Raw genomic sequence first — 26654 nt, 5'->3', positions numbered from 1 at the left:
CTATGTGGCAAGCAAGAGAGAAAATAATTATGGCAGGTTGATACTGGTGGATAGTTATGGTAGAAGAGTAACCATAGCAAATGATATAGCAGAATTAATTAATGAACACATCATCAGTGTATATCATAAGGGTGTGAATGCTGCTGTGCAACATGAAGAAAGGAGGCAAGAATTAGGAGAATTCAAGGTGAAAGAATCAGCTGTATCAAGTGTTACTTGGGTTAGCTGTTAATAGGGCTGTGGGAATGGATGATATATCACCACATATATTTAAAGAATGTGCAAAAGAGTTAGCCATACCCTTGTCCTGGTTATTTAATGAAAACCTTGGGAAAGGTTCCTAAGGAGTGGAAAGAAAACAAAATAATACCTCTCCACAAGCATGGTTTTGAAAACAGAAGTTTCCAATTATAGACCAGTCTATATATCTGCTGTTGTGATCAAAGATGAAAAAACTGGTTAGAAAGAGAATACAGGATTGGGTTGATTGACATAAGATTCTCATGATGATCAGCATGGGTATGTGAAAGGCAGGTCTTGTTTTAGCAATCTGCTTATATTTTATGATAAGATGACAAGCGTGTCGGATAAGGGAGAATCGGATACAGTGATATTCTTGGACTTTGTAAAAGCATTTGAGAGATTACCACAGATAAGTTGGTATACAAGCTGCAGAGGATAGGAATAGATAGTATACTGGTTAGATGGATCGGAGACTGACTCTTTGAACGATACCAGTAAGTTGTATAATAGAAACAGCATCTCAGAAAAGGAAGGTGACCAGTGGTGTGCCTTAGGGTTCTGTTCTTGGGCCCTACTGTTTAACTTATTTGTTAATGACATTTCATGTAGATTGACTGGTGATCTTTAAATGTGTGTCAACAATGCAAAGTTAGGTAGAATTATCAGGAGTAGTGCTAATGTTAATTTTCTACAGGAAGAGTTGAACAGACTTTTAGCTTGGACAAATGAGTGGGGTTGTAGTTTTAATATTAGAAAATGCAAGGTGTTATACACCTTGCATTTACTAATACAGAGTATTGGTAAACAGAGAAATAAGAACTACGTACTATATTGGTGGAGCTGAACTTCAGGAAGTGGATGAGATTCAGGATCTTGTAGTGATGGTAGATAGTGGACTGAAGTTCCAGGGGCACATCACATGATTGCAAAGACTGCACATTGTATTGCTGCTATGATAAAAAGTACATTGACATGTAGGGATAAGGAGGTGGTCTTGCCTCTATATAAGGCATTGGTCAGACTACATACAGACTAATGTGCTCAAATTTGGTCACCTAGTGGAAACACTAGAGAGGATCTAAAGATGAATAACCAAAAGTGATATCAGGACTCTGGAGTGTTGTTATGAAAAGGGTTATTAAAAGCATTTGAGAGAATGTGGATTACAGAGATATGATAAAAAGTACATTGACATGTAGGGATAAGGAGGTGGTCTTGCCTCTATATAAGGCATTGGTCAGACTACATACAGACTAATGTGCTCAAATTTGGTCACCTAGTGGAAACACTAGAGAGGATCTAAAGATGAATAACCAAAAGTGATATCAGGACTCTGGAGTGTTGTTATGAAAAGGGTTATTAAAAGCATTTGAGAGAATGTGGATTACAGAGATTTGTGAATAGGAGGAAAAAAGGAGATAAGATAGAGATCTTCAAGTTAGTTAAGGGATTCTATCAGATTAATAGAGAAGAAATGATAAAAAGAGTGGATGTTAAGATAAGAAGAACAAGACATCATCCCTGAAAGTCATATAAAGATGTGGTAAAGAAGAAGGTGTGAGGAGTAGATTTTTTATGTGGAGAGTTGTCAGTGAGCGGAATGCATTGCCTGAATACGTTGTGAGTATAGATAGTGTAAATAACTTAAACTAATTATGATAGATATGTTGCTAGTTGAGTGGGCTTCCCAAGATGAGTCTATTGACTCCATGGAAGTTACCAAATAATAATAAAAATATCTACTACTAATTTCATAAGTGGTAGATTTGCATATATTTGGGCACTCAATTTAAGACTGATGAGATTATTTTCAGATATTATTCAAGTAATTATCATGACCAGGGCCTCTTTATCCATTGGGCTAAATGAGCTATAACCCAGGGGTGCCATTGATCCAAGGGCGGTTAAGAACCGAGTGTGTTGAATTTTAATTCAACAATATTATAAATATTGTTGAATCAAATAAAAATGTGCAATGTCGATATATTTAAAAATTTTTTTTGCAATGAAAGTATTTAATTAATTATGTGTATTATTAAATTATTGCTCAATCCAATGTGATTAAGATGCCAAATTTTTTTAGCCCAGAGCACTCAAACTTGTTAAGATGGCCCTGATCTGTTAAATTCATGATATTGTTTTATTACTACTAAAAGAATATTACTATAATTTTGTTTTGGGTTTAAGCCAAAACAAAATACAGTTTGGTCAGTTAAGTCCCAAACCGCCACTTCACATCCATTAATTCATTTGGCATTCAGGTAGATACCTGAATAAAGGCAAAATCAGCCATGAAAGCATATGCGATTTACAGACAAAAATACTATTACTGGTAACTACAATTGGAAGACTAGGTAGTGGAAATGGTGGTTGTATGTAGCTGGAGGATTAAGTAGTGCAGGAGATGATGACATGAGTAGTGGAGTGGAATAGAGTGCCATCCCACAACGAGTCCTTGAATTCCTTGAAGCTGTCATGTATTGATAATAATACCCAGAGGCGTAGTGAGACTATGGCCAATGTGGTCCCGGCCATAGGCATTAATTTTACATAGGTGCAAAAATTTAGATTTTTAAAGTTTTTTTTTTTAGAACGCCGCAATTTTCTTTCCTGGCCATAGGTGCCAAAATTCCTCACGACATCTCTGATAATACCTAATAACAGGGTGCACTATGAGAAGTAACAAGGGCTTGTCATTAAAAGACCAGGTTGGTTCTCGGAATTCCACAAGGACTATGTAGAAATCTCAATTATCAAGCTTCGACTACTAAGCAACCTTTTAAATAAATAACTGACCTAAATTCAGAACTCCCTAACTAAACTGAATACCTTCTATAACAAATTTGGCATTAATATCAGAAATAAAAAGACAAAAAAAGGAAATAGGCAGGAACATGGAAACATGAACTGCATTCTTAAATGGCAAAACTTCAGAAATATTTCAAGTAAAATATTTCAGATATTAAGCATAATTTTTAGTAAGATGGCAAACTAATTATGGAAATGCTGGATAAAATAACCAAAGCTGATATGGTGGAGTATCAAATTAATAAATTTAGATAGAATAAGAGAGAAATTAGCCAAAACACTAAACCAGCAATATACAAGACAGCGTTCAAACTAATCTGAGAGTTGCATTAGAAATAAAACAACTGACAAAAAGACCACAAGACTAATTTGGAAGGAAATTACTGTTGGAAAGATGACAATAATGGAAACTTAATCATACAGTACTATTACAGTATCTTGTACACCTCTTACATACATATGATTTGCTATCAAAGGATAACTTGGTTATTAGAGAAGACACAAAAAACATATATAAGGGAGTTATCATTCCTCTTTATAAAGTCGTGATACAACCACATCTGGATTATGCTCTGGTCTGGTCACCTGGATTTCTTGGGGATGAGGAAGTGAAGGAGAGGATCTAGAGGTGAGTAACCAAGATGGTGAGTAGTTGTGGAATGCTTCCTATGATGGATTGAGAATTTGTGGATTGCAAAAGTTGGTTAACAGGCAAAAATAAAAATAAAAAAAGGGGGGGGGGATATGATACAAACATTTAAGTTACCTAAAGAATTTTAAAAGCAATCTACAACAGCAAAAGTAGATGGGCAGGACATCTCGTCAGAATGAGAGACAACACATGGACAGTCGGAGTAACAAATTGGCATCCGAGAGATACCAAAAGGAAACCTGGAAGACCAGCCTTAAGGTGGGAAGACCCAATGATTAAAAAAGTTGAAAGAAAATGGAGAAGAAAGGCCCAAGACAGGAATAAAGAATAGCTGGACTCTTTACGACCTGCAGTCATGGAGAAATCCTGACTGAAATCACAGGTCCATCAAGGTAATCGAGATAAAGGATTTTACAGGAGTGATGAAAAGAAATGTTTCAACACTTGACTAGAGGTAGGAACAAGAAGTCATCCCTGGAAGTTGGATAAGAGTGTGGTTAGAAAGGATGTGAGCACCAGATTTTTCACTTGGAGAGTGGTGAATGAATGAATGGAATGGGTTGTGTGAATCAGTTGAAAATTCTTTATCTGTTAATGGTTTCAAGGAGGGATACAACAGATATTGTGTTGATAGTTTTGGGTCTCCCACGATGATCTTAGGACTCAATGGAAGTGCCCATGCAATAATAATAATATGAGAAATATAACACAATGAAAACTTTTATTCTAAGTCACCAAGCAATATCTTTTGACCTTGGGATTAAATAGTCATTTAAAGTTAAGTTAATTAAAATTTGAAATTACAGAAAAGAGTATTTTAAAAGCTGGTATGTATTCATCTATATAGCATATTAAAATTTAATACTTACATCAACTTCGCCTTGTTCAATAACATAGAAATTATCGCCTTGATCGCCTTGCTGTATTATGACATCATCTGATTTATGTACTACTGGGAACATTGCATCAAATATGTCACTGAAATGGGGGGAAAAAAAAGTTACATACAAAGTATGAAGAAAATCATCACAACTAGAGGAGTAGATTCTTTGCATGGGGAGTGGTTGGTGAGTGTCTGAGTGTGTTGTGAATGTAGACACATTGAATCAGTTTAAGGCACAGTTGGATGAACATTGTACCTCCCACGATGAGTCTCTGACTTCATGGAGGTCAGATGTTAATACTAATAATAATAGTTAAACACAAATCTTATAAACATTAATGATTTTTGCAAGTGAATTTATTTAAATGTTTTTGGTATTAACATTTGTTTATTAATTAATCATTGACTTTTTATATTTTGATATTATAAAATTTCAATCTTTAAACAACACTGATGAAATAGATTAGAATCCCCAACCCCATCTACAAGAGAAATCAGGACAATTATGCGCTGCAAAACAGGTTCTAAATCTAAGAGAAAATAAATAATCTTCAACCAAACCTTTTAATATAATCTCAAGTACAAAATAATAATTTCTAATGCAACCTGAAACTCAACTGTAGTTGGCTCTCGCTACACCAAATGCCGTCATAAAACTATCAAGTCCCATCAGCACAATGTTATTCAAAAAATTTGTTATAGTGAACTATTCACTATCACAAACTATTCTTGCAATACCTACTAGTATGCTATAGTGAGAGTTGACTATATATGATTAGAATTAAAATGGAATCAGGGTATTTCTATCAAATAGAAGTATTTTAAAACCTTCACAGCCCCCTCAAATAATATATTTTAATGAAGTCATTTAAAAGCACAGGTGTAATTACATCACTTCTATAATATTCTGAGCTTCCAAAAAAACTCCCCCCCCTCCAAGATGGTACTGTAAAATCGTGTATAGAAGGATTTTTATACAAAAATACCTTATATACCTATTTTACTGGTAAACGAAATTCCATTCAATATACTTGTGATTAATTCACAAAATTTGTATAGTTTAGTAATATGGAAATAAAATTTTGTGAATTACTTAATAATGTAACCATCAAAAGTTTTGTAAAATGACAAAGAAAGTTAAATATGAATTAATTTGTGTCACAAGAACGTTCCAGACAAAGATATTTCCAGATGGATTATCTTATTAACTTATGACCTAGGGCGATTACAATCATGAAGGTCAAATATGTACAGGGGTTTCCCACCTTAATGCAATGACAGAAAAAGGTGGCGGGTGCAGAACCACGTAATACCCAGGGGTTTAATACGTAACAGAACCCAAGGTCAATGGAGCCAGATAAAAAGGGGTTGCTACGGCAACACAAGGGTCGTTGTTGCGAGGTCAGAGAGAGAAGCTACAAGGTCACGGAGTCGAACGAGATCGCAGAGTCGAGGAGACGTGGAGTTACGGAAGTTATGATGATGTAAGGTATGGCTACGGAGTTCCGATGTAAATTACGGCAAAGGAATTTTTGCCAATCGTCTTAAGGCAGAAGGCCATGCAGCAAGAGAGGCAGATTTAGATGTGTGTGGCAGAATAAGTTCGTCTTCGTTTCTGTTTTGGATCCAGCTTCAGGAAAGCCACCCAGGTTCAATATCGGAGCCCTGCATTCCAGCCAGTAGATGCCAGAAGTGCGAGACAACTAATTCGAGTTGTTTTTAGAAGAAAGTAGATACCGGATTTTCATGCCGCCAAGTTCCTGACGTTCACAAATAGTAAGAGGAAATCCCACTAATTACAGAGAAGGTATACATATGCATTGTCAAAATTGGAAGGTAATAGAAGAAAGTGATTTCAAGAATCGTTCAGAGAGAACCAGACAACTGATTCAAAGTAAGATCTTTCTATTGTTTTGCTAGAGACAGAATTGTACGGCGATTTGTTTAAAGTTATTGTTTGTAATGATACTAAAGGACTATAGGCATTTATCTAACCTTTGAATTGTCTTGTTCGGTTATATGTGAGAAAAAACTTAGCAGAATTTAAAGTGATTTATTGTGTGCTTAATATTGTTGTTATTTGCTAAGCCTGCATTTGTTTATGTGAGATTGCTCTGAGTGTGACTAAAAGCTAACAAAGGTATTATCATAGACGCATGGTCTTACAAGAATTGTTTACATAAGAGGAGTAATTATGATTGTATTTGTGAGTTGCCATTGAAGTACAGAACCTGATTTACTTGAGTTTTTAGTATTGACCTTTTTGTACGTTTCTTGGATTATGAATAAATTGTTTTCTTGTTTAAATAATTTGCCCGATTCCTGTCACCAATGCACTGCTCATTAAATTTGAATCTGTGTGTCCTCGAATAGCCACGACTGTAGAAAAGAAGTTTTACGTTGCTAGATTTAGTTATAAGTAAGAGAGAAAGGTTCCATGATTAACTGAGTTTTTCTTTGGAAGGACAATCATATTCTATCCACGAATTTTGGTGGCGCAGCTAGAAATCAAATAAATTTTCCAAAATTCAGTTTAGAAAAACACCAGTTGTTCAGACAAAGAGATTGGCTCCAGCCAGAGGCATTCTCTCAGGTTTGAAAGTTTCGCACACAAGAACAATAATATTTGCAGCCTTGAGTCAAAAGTGAATTAAGTTTAGTGAGAGGATTGTGAGCTAAGAGATTAAATCAAGCAATGGATTAATATACTCGGAGTTACGACTGTTAAGATTAAAGATAAAGAGTTATAAATTAAGTAAAGTAAAATTTTGAGGATAAGTAAGAATAAGATTTGTGAAGTGATAAAAGAATATCATAGTTTTTACAAAAGGTACAGCAGACAAAGATTTAATAAGAATATAAAGATAATAAGACTTAATATAAACAAAAATTTACATAATTTTACAGTACTTCTCTTTTGACCAGATCCATAATCTATATAAATCTCAAATCCAGCCAACCTTGGAATACTACTCTTATGTTAGGGGTGGTGCCCTAAAAATTCCTGAAGCTATTAAAGAAAAGAGTGGTTGTTGATTAATCATCATCTCTTACAGACTCTTCAGCCAATTTCTCATAGATCAGTTTCTGCATTGTCTCTCTCTCTCTCTATCTTCCACTATTTCTATGGCTGCTGTTCAGCAGAAATAGCATCCATTATGCCTCCCATTTCTGCCAGATTTACATGAACTTAAGCAACTGCTGCTCAACATCCCTTTACAGTTGAACTGTATACTCATCGAACCTGTCATCTTTCATTCCATCAACCTCAGTTGCATAGAACAGCTTCCTCCCATGAAGTATTTCCAAAGAACCATAATCTCCAATTGTTAAAGATGACTATCAACAGATTACTCTACTCCTGATCCCTGCTCACACACAACATTTATTCGCTATAGTCCCTGCTGCTTCTCATATGCAGGGATAACATTTAAAAAATAAAAAGAATGTTTACTATTGAAATCCATACAGAAAATTCCATTTATGACAGAATGGGATAAATGAGTTTTATGCTCTCAGAGTACAGGAATATACCAACTTTGGGCCTGCTGATAATTTGCATTCACAAAAATGCAAAATCTTTGTTGTGATCAATATTCGCATAATATTGCACAATATAATTGTTCGTAATATAAAGTCTCCATTCAAATCACTAAAAAATAAAAGCAGTTTTTCACAAGTTGCTAGAGAGGACATCAAGAAATCAAGCTACATTTCAAAACTGATCTTGTTACAGTCATTTTGTGATTTCCATGGAATGAGGACACAACACTAAGGAATAAAAATGAATTTGTTTAATTCCAATATTAAAATTAAACACAACCTAAGAGCCTACAGTTTCAGGATGGGCAACCTCTATATGTGCTCTAGCAATCCTTGTTGTTGGACTGAAGACCTTAATGTTAATGTTTCTTATATCATGGAGAGAGTGAGAGAGATCATGCATTTATGGATTGGGTAGTGGTAAAATCTCATGAGAAGAATGAAACCATATTTATTGAGAATCTCTTTATTATTATTTATATATCATCATCATCAGACCTCCATGGAGTCAAGAGACTCATTGAGGGAGACAGCAAAATGAGAAAAGCTGGTGGTAGGAAGTCAATAGAATAAATTTACATGCAATAAGACAGATATCAGTCCAAACTAGTCAAAACACTAAACTAGCTGTATAAGTGATTTTCTGATTCCGATTGTATGATGTATGTGAAACAGGGGTGATAAAATAGCAGCATATCTTTGCATAAAAATATGCTCTTTTTTTTATCAATCTGTTGTATGAATATAATGACAATCCATTAATACCCCCTACAGCATGCCTCAAAGGGATATGCTGTTATTTATTCATGATTTTAAACATTATGTATATATTTCATAATTTGTTTTATTTATATATATATATACACACACACACACACACACACACACACACACACACACACACACACACACTAGAGGGCTCTGCCCCCCCCCCCCGGCATCCACTCCCCCGAGTTCCAGGCTGGTAAGCCGGTTCTCCTTCAATTCTGATGACTCGAGACATGAGACAACAATGTGTTTGTCTCATGAAGGCAAACACATTGTTGGACGTTCCAAAACAATGAGGAGACAAAAAACGTGACATAAAAACCTTTCAAATTTCGGCTTATCTTTATATATAGATAGATAGATATATCCATAATCTTCCATCTGGCATGGAGAGAGTTGTACTGCTGACTGGCATGATTGCTAATATTTTTTGCACCAACAACTAATTTTTGGTACAACACACATAACCTAAAATACATGTGCTGCTTTCCATTTTGACATACCTGTTTCCCCTCTTTAAAAACAAATATATCAAAAATGTTAACAGATCCATTTTGTAACACTGGAATGTTTTCCAATGCTAATAACCAAAAGCTGGGGTGAAGGAATGGAAAATCTGTTTATTGATTATTTACAAATTACAATTTTTCGAGTAAATACAGTTTTGAATAAGTACAGACTGCAAGGAATTAATTTCAAAAGCAATTCAAGGTGAGACCTCAATAATAAATGAGTGATACAAACGCTTACCTTCTTTCATTATCATCAAGATGGGCAAACAAAAGATTCTTCTCAATAGCTTTGGACAATGCAGTCATTGTTTTGTAGTCTTTGGGGACAACCTAGGAAAAAAAAAAAAACTAATTTTATGTAGGCCCTCCATAAGTCTTAATGAAACCCTAAATACAACCTGGCATATAGATTTGTGTGTGACAGATAAGAAAATACTCCTATAACACTGTTCTTCAGTTTTACACCGAAGGCACAACAAAATACCACACCTGTAACAAGATATATTTTGTTATATCACAAGACCGGACAAAAAAACTGAAGATTTATTTGTTCTCTCTCTCTCTCTATCTGGAAACAAAAAAATTGCCAGTCTTGAATCAAATGTTTTATTCTTAACCCAGCTCTCAGATCCATCACTTAAATTGCTTTGTAAATTATATTGTAAACTGCCACTTCACTGTTTTGATTAATTTCTCTTGTATTCCAGAGAAATTTATACAGTTGACTACTTACCAGCTTTGCTAATTCTGTGGTCAATTTCTATATTTAATTTGCCATTTTCACTAAAAAGTGTGCTTAAAGAGTTGAAATATTTTACTTGTTCTATAAGTTTCCTTTCAGGGCTCAGCTGAAGTTTTGAATGCCTATTTCATCAACTTTTGTCTGTTTATTGATGATTTTCATTTTTGTACAGCAGTTATCCAGTACAAGTTTATAGGATTCCCTGACTGAAATGAATCCACACGATGATGAATAACTGTGGAGATAATGTGAACCCTTGTCCTGCACCTGATTTAACATCAAACCATATTTCTGTACTTCCTATAATTCTAACTGCTAACTTAAAACTCAAATATAGATCACATATCATTTGATAAAATGTCCTATTTAGATAATTCTAGTGTTATGAATAACTTTCTTCTTGGTGCCTTGCTGCAGGCCTTTTCCAGATCTACAAAACTTAAATAAGATGTTTTAATTCCATGATTTCTTAACTCTTTGTCTTAAAGTGAAAATCTGATCCTGACAATCTCTATTTGGCATGAATCCAACTGTTTCTATGTTTCCCTACCACAATTTTTCTTAGCCTTTTCTAAAGTATGCTTGCATATATTTATCTAGAACACACAGGAAGGAAATTCCCCTGTGAATAAATTCTGACATATTGTTTTGTGTTCCTTTTTATAGTAAAGTACCAGGAGCTCTACCGCAATCAACTAGAATTCAGCTTTTATATGGAAATATAAAAGGCTTTTTATCAGCATATGGAAATATGACTTCTGCATTAATTCAACTTTGGTATCACTTCAGGGTCTGGCTCCCACTGATGAGACCTCAATAAAGGTCGAAACCGGTCTGGGTAGTGACCCTTCCCATAATGCATAGCATTATACATATCTGAAAGGATATGTGCTGTGCATTATGGAATACTAAGGCAAGTGATGTGAAGTCATTAGCCTCTATATACAAGTTGTCCAGTCCTGAAGATACTTCAGGTGCAAAGTTTGTATGCTTACACTTGGATAAAGGATTAAACCAAGAATATAACTTCTTGATATCTTTAATTTATAATATAACCAAGTGAAAAAACTTTCAAGTGGCACCAATGTTGCACTAACATCATAGCACAGCTACCCTAAACCAGTTATCAACTTATCACCGGTGCAGAAAATGTTCTAAGTATTTTCTCTTGCAAAATATATAGTTCTTCTTATATTTTTTTCACTTTATCACTGTAGCTACAAATAATTTAGTAAAGTATCAAGAATCCAATTGTCTCGTAGTTGGTGTGTGGATAATACTCCTTTTATGTACGTTGTCTAGATATCTAGCTAAAGTTATCTTGTATGTTGGCTCTTGAAGAAAAATTAGTTTATACCTATAAGATAATAAGTGACCTATGGTAACCACAAGATGCTGTTAGTACTACCTTGGTAATGCTCTTCTAATTAGGTGAATGTTCTCCTCCCCTGTGGATCTAGAGACTTTGAATATCTAATATAAACACACAACTCTCCCATTAGCAATTTGGATTCCTTAAGGTGTAGTGATAGTGACTCACTATAATGAAGTAACCAAATTTCCATAAGCACTATGATATCCTACAGCAAACTCACTAAAGCAAACTATTACTGAGATGCCTTATGAATTTACTTAATGAGAGTCAACTGTCTCAACCTGTTAATTTTGCTTTTGGAGTCTTCAGTAGTGCATTTGAAAGTTTTTCCACTTCAGGTTCTGGAGGTATTCAATGATTATTATTCCTGTAGAACTCCATTTAGGGAACAAAATAGTTGGAACTATTTTCAGATCATTCAGATCATAAACATAAGTTGTGGAACTTATGTTTATTATCCAAAAACAGAGGCGCTATAAGCATAACTGGCTCAGATAAATAGAACACGCAGCGTGATGCTATATCACTAAGTAATATATATATGACAATATTATGATAATTTTGGCAATATGTCCTCTAAATTTTAGATCCTTATCCACTATCACCCCAAGATCTATTTCCTCCACCTCCAATATATCCCTATCCAGAGTAAATTCTAAATCTGATCTTTGTTTTCCAAACCTTACATTCACTCAGTTTATTCAAGTCTTTTTGTAAGGTCACAACATCTGCTCTACTCCTTATAGTTTGTCCCAACTTTGCATAATCTGCAAACAACTGTATCCCCATTCAAATCTTCCCCAATATCATTATCATACATGTTAAATAGCAATGACCCTAAAACAGACCCATGAGCCACATAGTGACTCAATACACAACTTGTTGATTCCTATCAGGCAATGATAGGAATCAACAAGTTGTGTTGATTGAGTCACTCCAATCTCCAATCCAATGCACTAGTCTCATATCCAACCCCATCTGCTCTAGTTTGACTATCAACTTATCATGTGGTAATCAATCAAAAGCCTTTGCAAAGTCTAAGTATACTAGTGTGTATCCACCTCCCACATCCAATGCTGCTGTCACCTTATTGCAATAAGTAGATTACTAAAACATGACCTCCCATTAGCAAATCCATGCTGTCCATCAAAGATAATACCACTGTTGTCAACCTAATTCTGGATCCTGATTCTCACCTTAACCACAGATTGGCCCATAATTTGATGCTTGAATTCTATCACCTCCTTTATGAAGTGGTACAACTTTGCCTTCCTTCCACTCCTTTAGAACTTTACCCAATATAAAACTCACATTTTAAACAAATATGTCAAAGCAGATGTCAGCTTCCATTCCTTCAAAATACACATTGATATATCATCAAGCCCCACAGTCTTATTAATATCAAGTTTGCTTAATTCCCCATATACCTCTTCATCACCTTCCTTAGCTTCATTGGCTAACTGCTGCTCATACTGAACTTTTGCTACCCTTACCAACCAAGTTGCCCTTCTTGCCTGTTCTATGTATTCCTCATGGAAATGATTATTACCAGTCCTCTCATGTTGCCTCCATAATGCATTTTTTCTCTGTATTGCATGATTCATCCATTTCAGATCTATTTCATTTAACCTTCACCTTTGGAATACATTTAGACATTGCTTCTACCAGATAGTTCTTAAATATCATCCAAACAACAATGATCTCCTTTCCACACAACTCCTCATTATATGCTATAGCTCCAAAACAGTCTCCTGAACTTCTCATAATCACCAGCCTTGTAGTTCAACATGTACCCTTTCCTCACATGGCTGGCAACCCAGGTAATCACTTCATGGTCACTCTCACCAGCTGGAGGGAGATTTGATACTTCATTTATAATAATATCCTCTGATGAGATGATGAAATCCAAGACTCAATCTTGGTGTGCCCTCTGTTACATGTTTGAGGCAGTTGTTCCTCAAAAACTCAAGAAACTAATTTTCTTCACTTCCAGTTGCTATTGTCATCTCAATGTATATTGCCATAATTTAAAATCACTCATAATGATCAGCACTTTCTTTCTAATTTGCTTATGCATTTCCTGGTCACTACCCTCCACATTATCATATCTTTAGCAACTTCCAACAAAGTATTTCATTCTATTCACCTCTATTTCACACCATACTGCCTGAAAACCATCACCACTATTTCTCTCTTGCATCTTTACCTTATATCATCAATAGTACTTCACCTTCCTTTTTACCCTTTCTATCTTCATGAAATACATCATATCCTTCCATCTCTATTCCTGTCAGGATGTAAACCTCATCCATCCAAATCTCACTTATTCCAAAAATTTTTGGGTGAACAAAATTAATGCAACCATTTCATTTCCCTTGTTTCTGATACTTCTAGTATTCGTATACAAACTTAACAGCTCATTCCTGGATCTATAACAAGTTTCACTGATACCACTTATTAAATGTGACTTCTCCATACTTTCGAGCCATTTCTTTTTCTCCTTACTCATCCCAGAACCTTCAAATCCAACTGTTTTCCCTATCCCAGGTCATCCCCTTCCCTTTTTGTCTACACACACACACATATTTACATCCTATTGGAGCATCAACCTTTCTCACGCTATGTTCCCTGTCCACCCTGAGTCCCTCCATTTATCTTGCATACTTGTTCTCTCATTCTCTACAATCATGCTACTCACTTCTTCATTCATAAGCACCACTTTAATCTGTCCTTTCTTACACTCCTGCTTTTTTACATCACTTCTTACTTGCTCAGATTCCTTCTCTGCACTCATTACTCTTTCCCTTCCACCAGCAGCAGTCTCTCCAAATGACTTACACCAAACCTATTCAAATGCAGTCATCACTCTTATGCAGTTCAATTCTTCCTTCAAACTCACTTCACGCACATTATCACACTATTATTTTTTATCTTTCTCAACAACCTCCTGATATTCAATCTTACATTCTCCTTGTTCCCCATCAAGTAATTTGTTCCTACTACTACTACTACTACCAACTCCTTTGCTAACTTACTCTTCATATCCAATGACTCAATCATGCTCTTCATTTTACCTCATGGAAACCAAACCTTGTACATCTCGTTTACCACACCTCTAATAATCAAATTGCTATAAAGCACCACTAGCAGGTCCTTTGTTGCCACTTTCATAATAACATAATTTGTTTTTGTCTTCTTCACTCTTCCATACATATCCACAATTCTCTTCATTTCATTCTGCATCCGCTCTTCACCAACTCGGCTTTCAAATCTTGCATCCTTTTTTCGCTATCGTTCACTCTTGCTATTTTATTGCCAGTCACACACACTTGTTCGCTGTCAATCCTGCTTGCCAACTTACTGTTAACTTTATTGTTAATTTCAGTCTGTTTTTTTAACATTGTATAAATTATCACCTGCTTTATTGTCAATTGAACTTTTTTCCTCACTATCATTTCCACACACACACTCTGAACATTTGCACAATCTTCAACTGTCATGTCAGTCGTATTTAAACTATTTCAACTCTTATTTAAGAAAGCCTCATGGTCCCTCAGAATATCGCATTTCCTGCATACCCATACCACGCTCATTCTTTTCTCTTATTCAGCCTCTCTACATAAATATCCGTGACATCTTCCCACATATACATGTTGCATTCATGGCACTGTACCATTTTTTGAGAAATCCATGCCATCTACTTTATTTGTCTTTTGTGCAGACCTAAGCAATGATTTACCTTTCACTGTCATGTTGTATCAGTGTGCTAACAAACACAATGAATTTATCATAATATCACCTGAGAAATTTATTCAAACACTGCATTCCACACTCAAATATCTCACAGTAATGATTAATCTAGAATTTACATTATATTAGCACACATTTAAATATAAAATTTACTTATCTTGCTGCAGCCCACACAAGAGCTGATGTTTAAGTCACACCACCTCCATTATAAAATTATTGTACAGCCAAAGATGCGAGACCTTTCGAACACTTCTGCGCACATCAGAAGAAGGAGATTCCATTATGATATTAGGGTAATTAATGAGTTTTGTGGGATGAGTGTTTATTATTATATGTCAGAAAATTAGCTTTTTCTTTTATGAAAATTCTAGTCCTTAAAGTGGTAACTATTTTCCTTGTACAACAGTCAGAAAATTTATGTATAAACACATGATTTCACGTGTTGGTGACCAATTCATGCATCCTATATTTCTTTCTCCCCTTCAGCATGAATTGACTATTCCTGGCACATTGTCAAGCTCGGTTCTATGAAATGTGGGCATACAATATAAAAAACATTTTTCCTCCAATCACAGATCTCTTTTTCCTTTGCTATCCATTCTAGATATTTCTCTTGGAAGAACAAAATTTATAATCAGATTGAGGGTACCTCCTATGGAATGCTTTCCCCTCTCTTCAGCTGAAATTTCAACTAAACCACATTAAAGTATTTCTTTTCACATGATAATAAAGTATTTGCTTAAGAACAATCTTTTGTGCCATCACACACTGACTGCTAAGCCAAATTCTCTGAAAGTTACCAGTTTTAAAATAAGATAGCCAAAATTAATTCAGGAAACACATGCACACTGCTTTTCCTCATACCTTTTTTTCATACATTGTAGCATCTTCTTCTGAGTAAGTTTCTGCACTAACTGCACCTCTCCGTACTCGCTGGGCAGGAACCATGTTTGGTACTGGACCAACATCGTCATCTCTTTCATCTCCAGAAGGAGTTGCAGCAGTAGAAGTTTTCTGCTGCTGCTGTTTAGCTGCTGTTGCAGCCTCCTAAGAATACATACAAAATCAGATAATAATAAATAATAGATAATAAATAAATAATAATAAAAAAGAAAATTTTAATAGCTAATTCTAAATGTAATAAATTATTTCATAACATTTAAAATTCTATAATTATAAATACTGAGTTTTGCACTTTGTTTAATATCACAATTTATCTCTGGCAGAAAGTGAGTAATTATTAATAGGAAGAAAAGCAGTTCCTTTTGAAAAATGAATAAATAAAAAATCAAAAAAGATCATGAAAGCCTCTATGATTATAAAATGAGTTCTGGCATCTTTAAAAATAAGAAGTTTCTAGATACTAATCAAAACTAATAAAAAAAAATAACAAAGAAAGACCAATCATGCATAAAAGGCAAAAATCACCTCAATTATAACATAGGTCCCATAACAGTATTTTAAATGTCAAATGGGACTCATCATTACCATTAAAGGTGGAAAGAGGAAACAGGAATGTAGCTATCATATAGCTAAAGAAATGTTCAGCTGAATTGGCTGGGTCCTGGACATATTTGTATAACTTTAATCTCAGCTAGGATAGATACCACAGAAATGGTAAGAATATATGATAGTTCATTTTACAAGGATGGTAAACAAACTGATGCATCTAACCATCAACATCGCTGGAGAAGTGGTGAAGATTTTAGAGAAGTTGTTAAAAACTCGTATACAGAAATGGGTTGACAGGCAATCTATACTTTGAAAAGAACAGCATGTGTTTACTAAAGGAAGGCCATATTTCAGCAATTCCCTCATATTTTATAATAATGTTATAGATGAGTGGGATACAGAGCACAGATACACTACGATAATATTAGACTTTGCTAAAGTACTCTGTCAAGTACAGCATGAAAGGTTGCTACATAAAGCGGAAAATATGGGATCGAAATACAAATTTCCAAGATGTTGGTTGACAGACAGGTATTAGAAAGTGTTGTGTGGTGGATGTAAATCTGCCAGATTTAAGGTAACAAGTGGAATACCTCAGGGATCAGTTCTTGTACCACTGTTGTTCAATCTATATTGGTAATGATGTGGAGATTGGTAAATATGAGGAGATGTTCAACTGTTTTCTAATGCAAAGATAGTAATCAGGAATGTTACTGATATACAGCACTTTCAGAATGATTTGAATATGCTAGAAATGTGGCCCAATGATAATAGCTAACAATTCAATGTTAGTAATTGTAAAGTTATCAACTTTAGCATGATGAGATGGCATATTATATTAGTGAGATTATATTATGAGAAACTCATAAGGCTAGGGATGTTGCAGTAATGGTAGATAGGAATTTGAAGTTCAAAGGTTACAATGCAAAAATTGCAAATACAACCCAGAAGATAACTGCAATATTGAAAATAAACATTTGACAGTAAGAAAGTCATTTTGCCTCTTTACAAGGTTGATATGACCACATCTAGAATTCTGTGTTTATATTTGGTCTCCTGGGTTTGGAGTGAATAAAGTGTGAGGAGGCACACACTTTTTTCTGAAAGATGATACCAGGATTATGGAATGTACATCGTGAGGACAAATTGAGAGTATATTGACTGCAGACACAGGTAAACAGGAAAAAGAGTGGTAATATGATAGCGGTCTTCAAACTTCTGAAGGATGATATAGGATATGACTTGAAACTTTTCATTATATGCAAAGTGAGGAGAGGACAAAGTGGCATCTGTGAAAGTTGAGTTTGTGTGCAGTTAGGAAAGCAGTGAGAGTTAAGACTTTTCCCTCACAGAACAGTGGGTGAGTGGAACAGTTTGCCCTTTGAAATGAATCTAGTGTGAATGAGTTTAAGAGAAGGTATGACAGCTAGTGTATGTGATGTAAAACTTCCTTGACTTCCTGGAGGTCTCAGATAATAATAATAATAATAATAATATAACCAGACCAATTCAAACTGCTATTAGTAAGAAGTATATCTATTAAGTAACTATAAAACCTGGTTGGGACGAACAATAAAGAGTAGTGAAGATGTTGAGGCCTTGCAAGAAGACTTGAATAAATTGAGTGATTGGGCAAGCAAATGGGGATGTGAGTTCAATGTTGCAAAATGTAAGGTTTTAAAATTTGGAAAACAAAAATGGGTTGCAGAATTTATGCTTGGTGAGAATATATTGTTGGAAGTAAAGGAAATAAGAGATCTGGGGGTGATAGTGGATAAGGATCTAAAATTTAGGGGACACATCGCCAAAAGTGTGAAGACAACACAAAGACTTCTGGGAATGATGCAGAGGACACTGACGTGTAGAAGTAGGGAGATTCTTGTTCCATTGTATAAGGCTTTGATTAGGCCACACATGGACTATTGTGCCCAGATCTGGTCACCGGGTTTTCGGAAGGATGAAGAGATGTTGGAAAGGGTCCAAAGGCGACTGACTAAGGTAGTTTCTGACCTCTGGAATGTTGAGTATGAGGAAAGATTGAGAAGATGTAATTTGCAGAGTCTAGTGGAGAGAAGGAAGAGACCTGATATGATAGAGACCTGCAAGTTGGTAAGGGGTTGTTATAAGATCAATAGTGGAGAAGTTCTACAGAGAATAGTGGGAGATCAGGGGAGAACCAAAGGTCATCCCTGGAAACTGTATAAAGAGGGTGTGAGTAGGAGAGTGAGAGGTAGGTTTTTTTCGTGCAGAGTTGTGAATGATTGGAATGCCTTGCCTGAGAGTGTGGTGTCTGCAAGGAGTTGGAGTGTGTTTAAGACACAGTATGATGAGATGTGTGTGTGATAAAAGGACCTCCCAGATGAGTCTTTAACTCCATGAGGTCTTGTTTAATAATAATAATAATAAAACCTTAATACTGGTTATAAAACTAGTTACATTTTAGTCATGTTTCTAATATTTCTTACAGGTATCCACTCAAACTTGAGAAAGCTGACTGATTATTACCAAATTAACCAGCCAGCTTTACAGATTTGATATAACTGGGAAGAAAAATGTAGTTAGAAATATGCAGTTATGCTATTTTTATATAACATGAAAGGATTTCGACTACCAAGTTAACTCCATATTAACTTTAGCTACTCAATTTTTAGTTTCTGTCATGAAGTGTGCTTTAGCACTTTTTACTGGAGAATAAGGAATTAGAGAGGAGACTTGGATAAGTTGATTTAGATTTGCAACAAAAGCAACTCAGGCCATGAAACCAGTGTATTACGTCTGATGGAGTGGAGAATGAAGGTACTCATTTCAACAAGAATAATTTCCGTTATTTGTTCAGAGCAAGTGTGATCAGGAAAGCAGAAACAATAATCAGATATGGAAAAGAGGCACAAAAATTCTTAAGGTCATTCCAATTGGTACCATTGATAATGGAAGAGCTAACCTGGAAAAAGGATGATTGGTAGAAAAAGAAATATGGACAAAGATTATAGTCAGAGTGCTAAGAAGAGAGCCAAGATCAGTGGCATATTTGGAGAGAACTGATTAAGAAAAGATCCAAGGAGCTAGAAAATTATCTTTATCTGATATTCTTGTAGGTTAGCAAAAACTTTGTTTATGATTAACATTGATACAAACTATTTTACTTCTCTTCCAGCTTGAGGTTAGAGAAGGGGATCATGTGAATTATGGAGAGTGAAATCTCCAAGGAAGGTTTATCTCAATGTTTGGTAATTAGGCTGTATGTGATCAACTTTCAGAGATAAATAATCAAAAAGGTCAGTAGATCATCAGAATTAACCTTTTGCATGGGATATTAGATCTGACAAAAGCACATGTTCCAACCTTTCTTATGTAAGGAAGCACATGATAAATGCACAAAGTAAAGGTGAGATGAAGTCATAAAGGATGCCAGTTGAGTTCAGTGATGAATAAGAGATTGGGTTTGGATGTCTATAAGTTGTAGTACATTTAGTTCAGAACAAAACTTATACAATGAGATAATCACATTCTTGTCTCTAACATTAACTGTTTTTCTCATTATATCAGCAATTATCTAAACTAATGTGTGATCATAGCCCTGCCCCAACACATACAAACTTATATTTCAAATAATGTCAATCAACTCAAATCCTCTTGAAAAAGACATCAGGCATTATTCTTTATAATTCTCCAACTTTGAATCATCTCCTAAGAACTGATTATCTACTTCTGCACCATTCAAAATAGCATTAGGAAATGAAATACAAACTACCATTCCACTAGTAATCCTCATTCTCAGAGCCACCATTCCTCCACATAAACACATTGTTGATATCTATCAGACAGTCACTTTCCTATCAAAATAGGAAAGATTTTGTCAAATCCTAAAGATGAACACTATTTCTAAAAACTACAATTGAAAATTCAGACAAATCAGCTTATGGCAATTTGTATAACTGATGATTTCAAGTAGAAAGCTGGTACACATTAAACTTTTCAAATCATGTGCAAAAGGACCATGTGGTAGCACTCAACAGGATAATAGGTAAAAGGCTGTGCTAAGCAAATTGTGTTTGAAGGAAGCTCTTATCATGAAGGAATCAAGGTGCAAACTTGGATGTCTTGTAATGACTCTAAGACATATAGATCAGGGATTCTCAACCTATGGTACGCATACCACTGCCTTACTGGTACATCTTGAATTAAATATAGTGGTACGCTGCTGGAAAAGGTTGAGAACCCCTGATTTAGATGATTTCACACAGGGAAGAATTATTGGAAAGATTGAAGAAGGCCACAGAATTATTGATATTGCTAGAGAGATTGGAATCTCACATAGCATTGTATCCAAGCTCTGGGAAGCATTTCAAACCAATGGAATTTATTCCAGACATTTGCTAAGAGGTTGCCCTCACTCTACCACAGAGTATGAAGAGAGATTTTTTGTTACAACTACAAAACATAATCGACACACCATGGCAAGTCAGATTGCAAGTCAGCTTCATTCAAGCACAGGTATGCAGATATCTCGACCAACTGTGGGAAGACGTCTGCAACAAGTAAGCCTATATGCCTGTAGTCTGTGCGCCCCTTTATCCACAGCTCATCTTAGAGCATGTTTTCAGTGGTGTTGTATCCATAAAAACTGGACAAGACACAAATGGGCTAATGTACTCTTTACAGATGGAGTTGTTTTTTTAGTCTTTACTCCAACTCTAGATGACATTTGATCTAGCGTGATAGTGATACTGCTTACCATCGCAAGAATGTTCTTGAAAGGTTAGATACAGCAGGGACTATGATTAGTGAACGACATTGCAATGAAGTTCTCCAACGTATGTCTGATTGTTATATGGTGCTGTATGCGAAGAATTCATTTTTATGAGTGACAATGCCACATTACATCATGCATGAACAGTGGAGATAATTCTGGAAACCGAGAATATTAATTGAATCAAGTCGCCAACGCACTCCCCAGGACTCATTTCCATACAACAAGTAAGATGGGAATGAGTCCTAGGGAGACCCATTGCTGCTCAAAATTCCCCTCCAGAAAACAAACAAGGCCTTATCCTTGCTCTGAAGGAGCAGTGGACCAGATTTCCTCAAGAACCCCTGAATCACTTGGTGCTAAGCATGGTACAACATTGTGAGAGCTGCATCACAGTTTGGGTGGACATACGACATATTCTGCACTGAAATATCTCTCCAAACAGTGTTCTTTAAGCATCTTAACTACGTCCTTAGGAAATGTGCAACTTTTGCCAAAAACGTACTCTTAATTTAATTTGTATGAAATTTATAACTCATACAAATAACTTGACAAAAAACGTGACACAAAAACGTTACAAAAATGGGCTTATTTTATATTATAGAGTAGATATATACATACACACACACAACAAGAACCTGGAATGGGAGAGTGCTAAGTAACTAACCACAATGCACTTAAGAGAAAAAAAAATCTAACCTATGAATGCTAATCTTCCTCCTAGTCAACTTTCAGGGATAACTCTATTCCTTTTCCTCCTACCAATATTAAAAAATTTCTCCTGCCTCTGCATTTTCCTTGAAGCTGGCCTCACCCCCCCCCACACACACACAAACACAACGATCAGTCCCATTATTGTAGAAAAGTTTTTCCACTTGGTTACAGTACAAATTACAATAGACAGAATATAAGAAAAAACCAGACAGATTAAAACAAGAAATTATATTTGTTTTAATACTTTACCCTAGCAAAAGAAAACAAAGTCTGTGTGCAAAGCATCTTCATGACTAGTTAATTTGTATATAGAATCTTTTGACATCATACTAATGCCTTAGTATCTCATAATGCAATTTAATTGCAGTCTCACAAGCAGATATTAAGGTTAAATCAATGAAGAAGATCATATATTTTCCATACAAGTTGTACAATGGTATATCCCCACATTATTCATGAAGGTACTTCACACACAATCTTTGTTTTATTAAACTTAAAAAGTGTCAATCCACTGCAAAATGGGCTTGGTGACACAGAGAAGCAGAATACACTGATAGTCCAGAAAAGCAGCACATTCCAAACTATACATTTTCAGACCTAGATTTTGTCAGGAGGGTGAACATCAGGATACACTGTATGCTGAAACATGCAAATATTCCAAATGATACCCAACTAACATCACCTACCGAAGTATGAGACAGTAGAGAAAGTGAAGAACAGGAAGGTACCAGGGCAAAAACAGGATCTCCAACAAGGTTATCTGGTTCAATATAGTTATTCTGGTTTTGTGACCACACGTTTATTAAAGAAAACTGTTTTTAAAACTAAACAAGTACTAAAAAACAACGCCCAACGTCAGACTAACATCTTCAGGGGTAAAGAGAACTAAAAGTTTAAAGCACAAACTACTAGAAATTACGAAAATTAGTTCATTTGTTGGTATTGTGAAAATCTAAACAGTTCAAAAAACCAACATTAAAAAACCAAATAACAGATCTATACAACCATTAATGCATATTAGCTGGAGATGCTATTTGTTGTCGCATTCTGCAATTCACGCTCACTCTGTCCAAGGTCTGAAATTGGTAAATTTTTAATAAATGATGGCCAAACTTCATTTAAAATCAAACCTTGGTTTCTGTTGCATTGCATTGCATGGAATTTTAATCATATTTGCTGCCTCTGAATTTTCTTGTGAAACAAAGGTTATCTGATGTCTACCGCACTAAACTATTGTGAACCCAGTAGCAGTCATTAACAAAATATTAAGATTTTATTCCCTTCCCTTGCAGTGGAAAGCAGCTAATAATCTTAATCCTGAAACCAGGGAAGATACCCAGTTCCCTTTGCCCAGATTTAGAATGAATCTGAATGGGTAATACCAATGTGAGTAAAAAAAATCATGAAGGAAAAATCTCATCCCCAATGAGCAATTTGGTTTCATTCCATTATGGAATCTAGTAGTAGTAAGGATTATATGTTGGCTATTCATAACTGTATTTTTTAAGGAAATTACAACGTAGACTGAAGTATGAGCTCCATACTTCAGCCCATCAACCAAGGTAAGATATTCAATTAAATAGCATTTAGGACTTTAGATCTACTCTCTCAGATGACATGATTTAGTGTAGTGCTTTTGTGATTATTTAGTGCCTACATGTGCATATCTTATATTTTGTTCCCTGATGATGGCAATTTGACTTTGATCAAAATATTGGAAGTATTAATTAAATTTATTTTAGTTAATATTAATATACATTGTAACTTCCTTAAAAAATACAGTTACTCCACTATGAAACAAATCATACGAGTTGTGGAACACATCAGAGTAGAAGAGGAGACAGAATGCTGGCACATTGCATTCTGACAATTTTTGACATTGCAAAAGCATTTGACAAGGTCTGTACAGAGGGCTATTCAATAAGCTGATTGATGCCAACTTCCATTTGGCGAGACCAGCCATATCAGTTCCTACCATGATGATTGAAAGCTCAGAATAAGACTACAGGGAATCAGATTATCTGAATGCATAATTATAGCAGGTGTTCCCCAGGGCCCCCTACTACTGCCAATATTTCTTCACTATCTACATGGCTGACACCTCATCTATTGCAATGGCAGCATCATATGCAGACAATACTGCATATACTGACCTGATCCCCTATAGCCAAGATTAATAACCAAAAAACTGCAGTCCAATATCTCAGAACTGGAACAGTGGTTCAGGAAATGGTACATCAACATCAGAGCATCGATGTCTCTTCATGAGGAAGCAAACACACCTCAGGGATGAGATAGTCATATTCAGAACCCTCATGCCCTTTGTTTAGTTGATCTAAGGGTCAACTAAACAAAGTGATCTGCTTTATGACCCATGTTAACTATGCCTGCTCAAAAACAAACAAGGCAATACGACAATTTTATCCACTGCTGAAACAATGTCACCAATTAAGCACAGAGAACAAGCTGCTCATAGAAAACAGTCATTGATCAGACTGGTATTGACATACAGATCTCCACAGCTGTGGACACACAGTCAAACAGCAAAAAAAAAAAAAAAATCCAGAATAAATGCATATTTATTCTGACATTTAACATGCCATGGTTCATGACGAATGTACAGCTTCTTCATGAAGCCAACATCTCTGATATCAAAACTTTACACAAATGGCCCCAACCTTTTTTTTTTTGCAGAAATTAACCATCCCAATCCATTAATTCACCAAGCAGTGGACTATGACAAACATGAATGAGACATCGAGACACAAATACTCAAAAAAGCACTGTGTATTAAGATTCAGATGCACTGCTAACTAGCCAAGTGATAACTAATCATAATTATATACAATTTCTCTTTTCAGAACTAATAAAGGAATAATGAACTAAGATCTAATTAATCACCATGCCAGAACCATTACACCAATTAGCATCTTCTTGAGTCCAGCTCTCAATGCTGAAACTCAAAGTCGAAACCAGTCTAGGTAGTGACCTTTCCCACAATGCACAGCAGCATACACACCTGCTTTCAGATGTGTATACTGCTATTCATTATGGAGACTTGCTATCCAAGCCAGTTTTGATCTTGATTGAGGTCTCATCAGTGGAAACTAGACCAGGAAGATACTAAGGTTAAATTAATGTAGAAGTCTCACATTTTCCATATATAAGTTGTGAAATGGTGTATAACCGTATTATTCATGAAGATACTTTACAGTATGTACAATTTTTTTTTTGCTTATGCTTGGGTAAAGGATTAAAACCAGAATATAACATCCTGTATATTATAATTTACTTTGTAATCTATAAAAAAAAACTCTATAGTTATATTTGTTCAAGAGTGTATATAGAGATACAATTTTAATAATATAGTGATACACCATTTTACTACCTGTATATGGAAAATGACTTCTATATTAAAATCTTCATGATTTTAATATGGAAAATATGGAATATATGGAAAATATTTAAAACCTTCATGTCAAGCTTTCTCAAAAGGCCAAAATTGGCCTGAACAGTAGTAACCTTTTCCATAATTGATAGCAATATACTACTCTGAAAGGAAGTCTGTCTTGCATTATGGGATACTGGGGTAACTGATATGAAGTCAAAACCTCTTGCATATGTGTGAGCGTGTGTGTGTGTGTGTATATATATACACGAGAAGACCAGCCACAAAAATACTTCACATACAAACTTTGTTTGCTTATACGGGTTAAGGATTAAAGCAAAACACAATCTTTGTCTATTATTAATATACTAAGCCCCAATATTGTTTTAGTTACCTGCCTCTGTAATAACAATCACAATTGCACTGTAATCCAGCTGGGATTATGACAATGCCTAACTTACATATCAGAATCCTCTTTGGTGACACTTATCCTCCATATCATTCTTACCATCTTTCATATGTGGCTCCTCACTTTCAATTTCCTATCTGCCATTTCAAGTTTCATTGTGTTTGGAGCAAAATCCCATCAAATAAATATAAACATAAGTTAAAGTGTTGGTGGTTATAAATCCTTCAAAGTATACACGATATCAAATGAAAAAAATAAATTTACTGAGTTACTAATATTTCACTGGATTTCAAACCAGCATCTTCAGATCACAAATTAAATATACAGAACCCAATTAGATTGTTTCTGAAACAATTCAAACTGTAACTGAATTACAAATCAAACTGTGATTGCAGCCATATCTACTGAAGTAAAAGGAGAGTTTTATAGCTGATTCTAAAAATAGTTATGCCTATAGCAACTTCTATGGAGCACAGATGTCTTCTTCCATTTAATTGTGTGAAGAAGTATTCTTGTAAAAATTTCTTCCACCCAAATTGCATAACTCAGCATTTGGTAGCACTGCACTGGTATCCATTATCATTTGCTCACAGCATTAGATTCTCATGTAGGAACTTCTTGTCAGAATTTACCTATCACCCTATTCAACTCTGCAATATCAGCAA

The 26654-nt window shown here is 35.2% G+C and overlaps 1 protein-coding gene across 3 annotated transcripts in view; it reads right to left on the bottom strand.

Moving 5' to 3' along the window:
• LOC150094872 (cAMP-dependent protein kinase regulatory subunit-like) overlaps window positions 1–26654 on the bottom strand; it is a 233463-nt gene that overhangs the window by 134610 nt on the left and 72199 nt on the right. For all 3 annotated transcript variants that reach the window (XM_090411482.1, XM_090411483.1, XM_090411481.1), the window contains exons 2-4: window positions 16141–16323; window positions 9648–9739; window positions 4573–4681 (exon numbers count right to left, since the gene is read on the bottom strand). In XM_090411482.1, coding sequence (XP_090267608.1) covers window positions 4573–4681; window positions 9648–9739; window positions 16141–16323 — 384 coding nt within the window. The remainder of the gene's footprint in view (window positions 1–4572; window positions 4682–9647; window positions 9740–16140; window positions 16324–26654) is intronic.

Source organism: Typopeltis vanoorti, chromosome 21, assembly GCF_054136105.1.
Source record: "Typopeltis vanoorti isolate ZY-2024b chromosome 21, IOZ_Tvanoo_1.0, whole genome shotgun sequence".
Taxonomy (NCBI): domain Eukaryota; kingdom Metazoa; phylum Arthropoda; class Arachnida; order Uropygi; family Thelyphonidae; genus Typopeltis; species Typopeltis vanoorti.
This window is presented reverse-complemented; position numbering and strand designations above follow the sequence as displayed.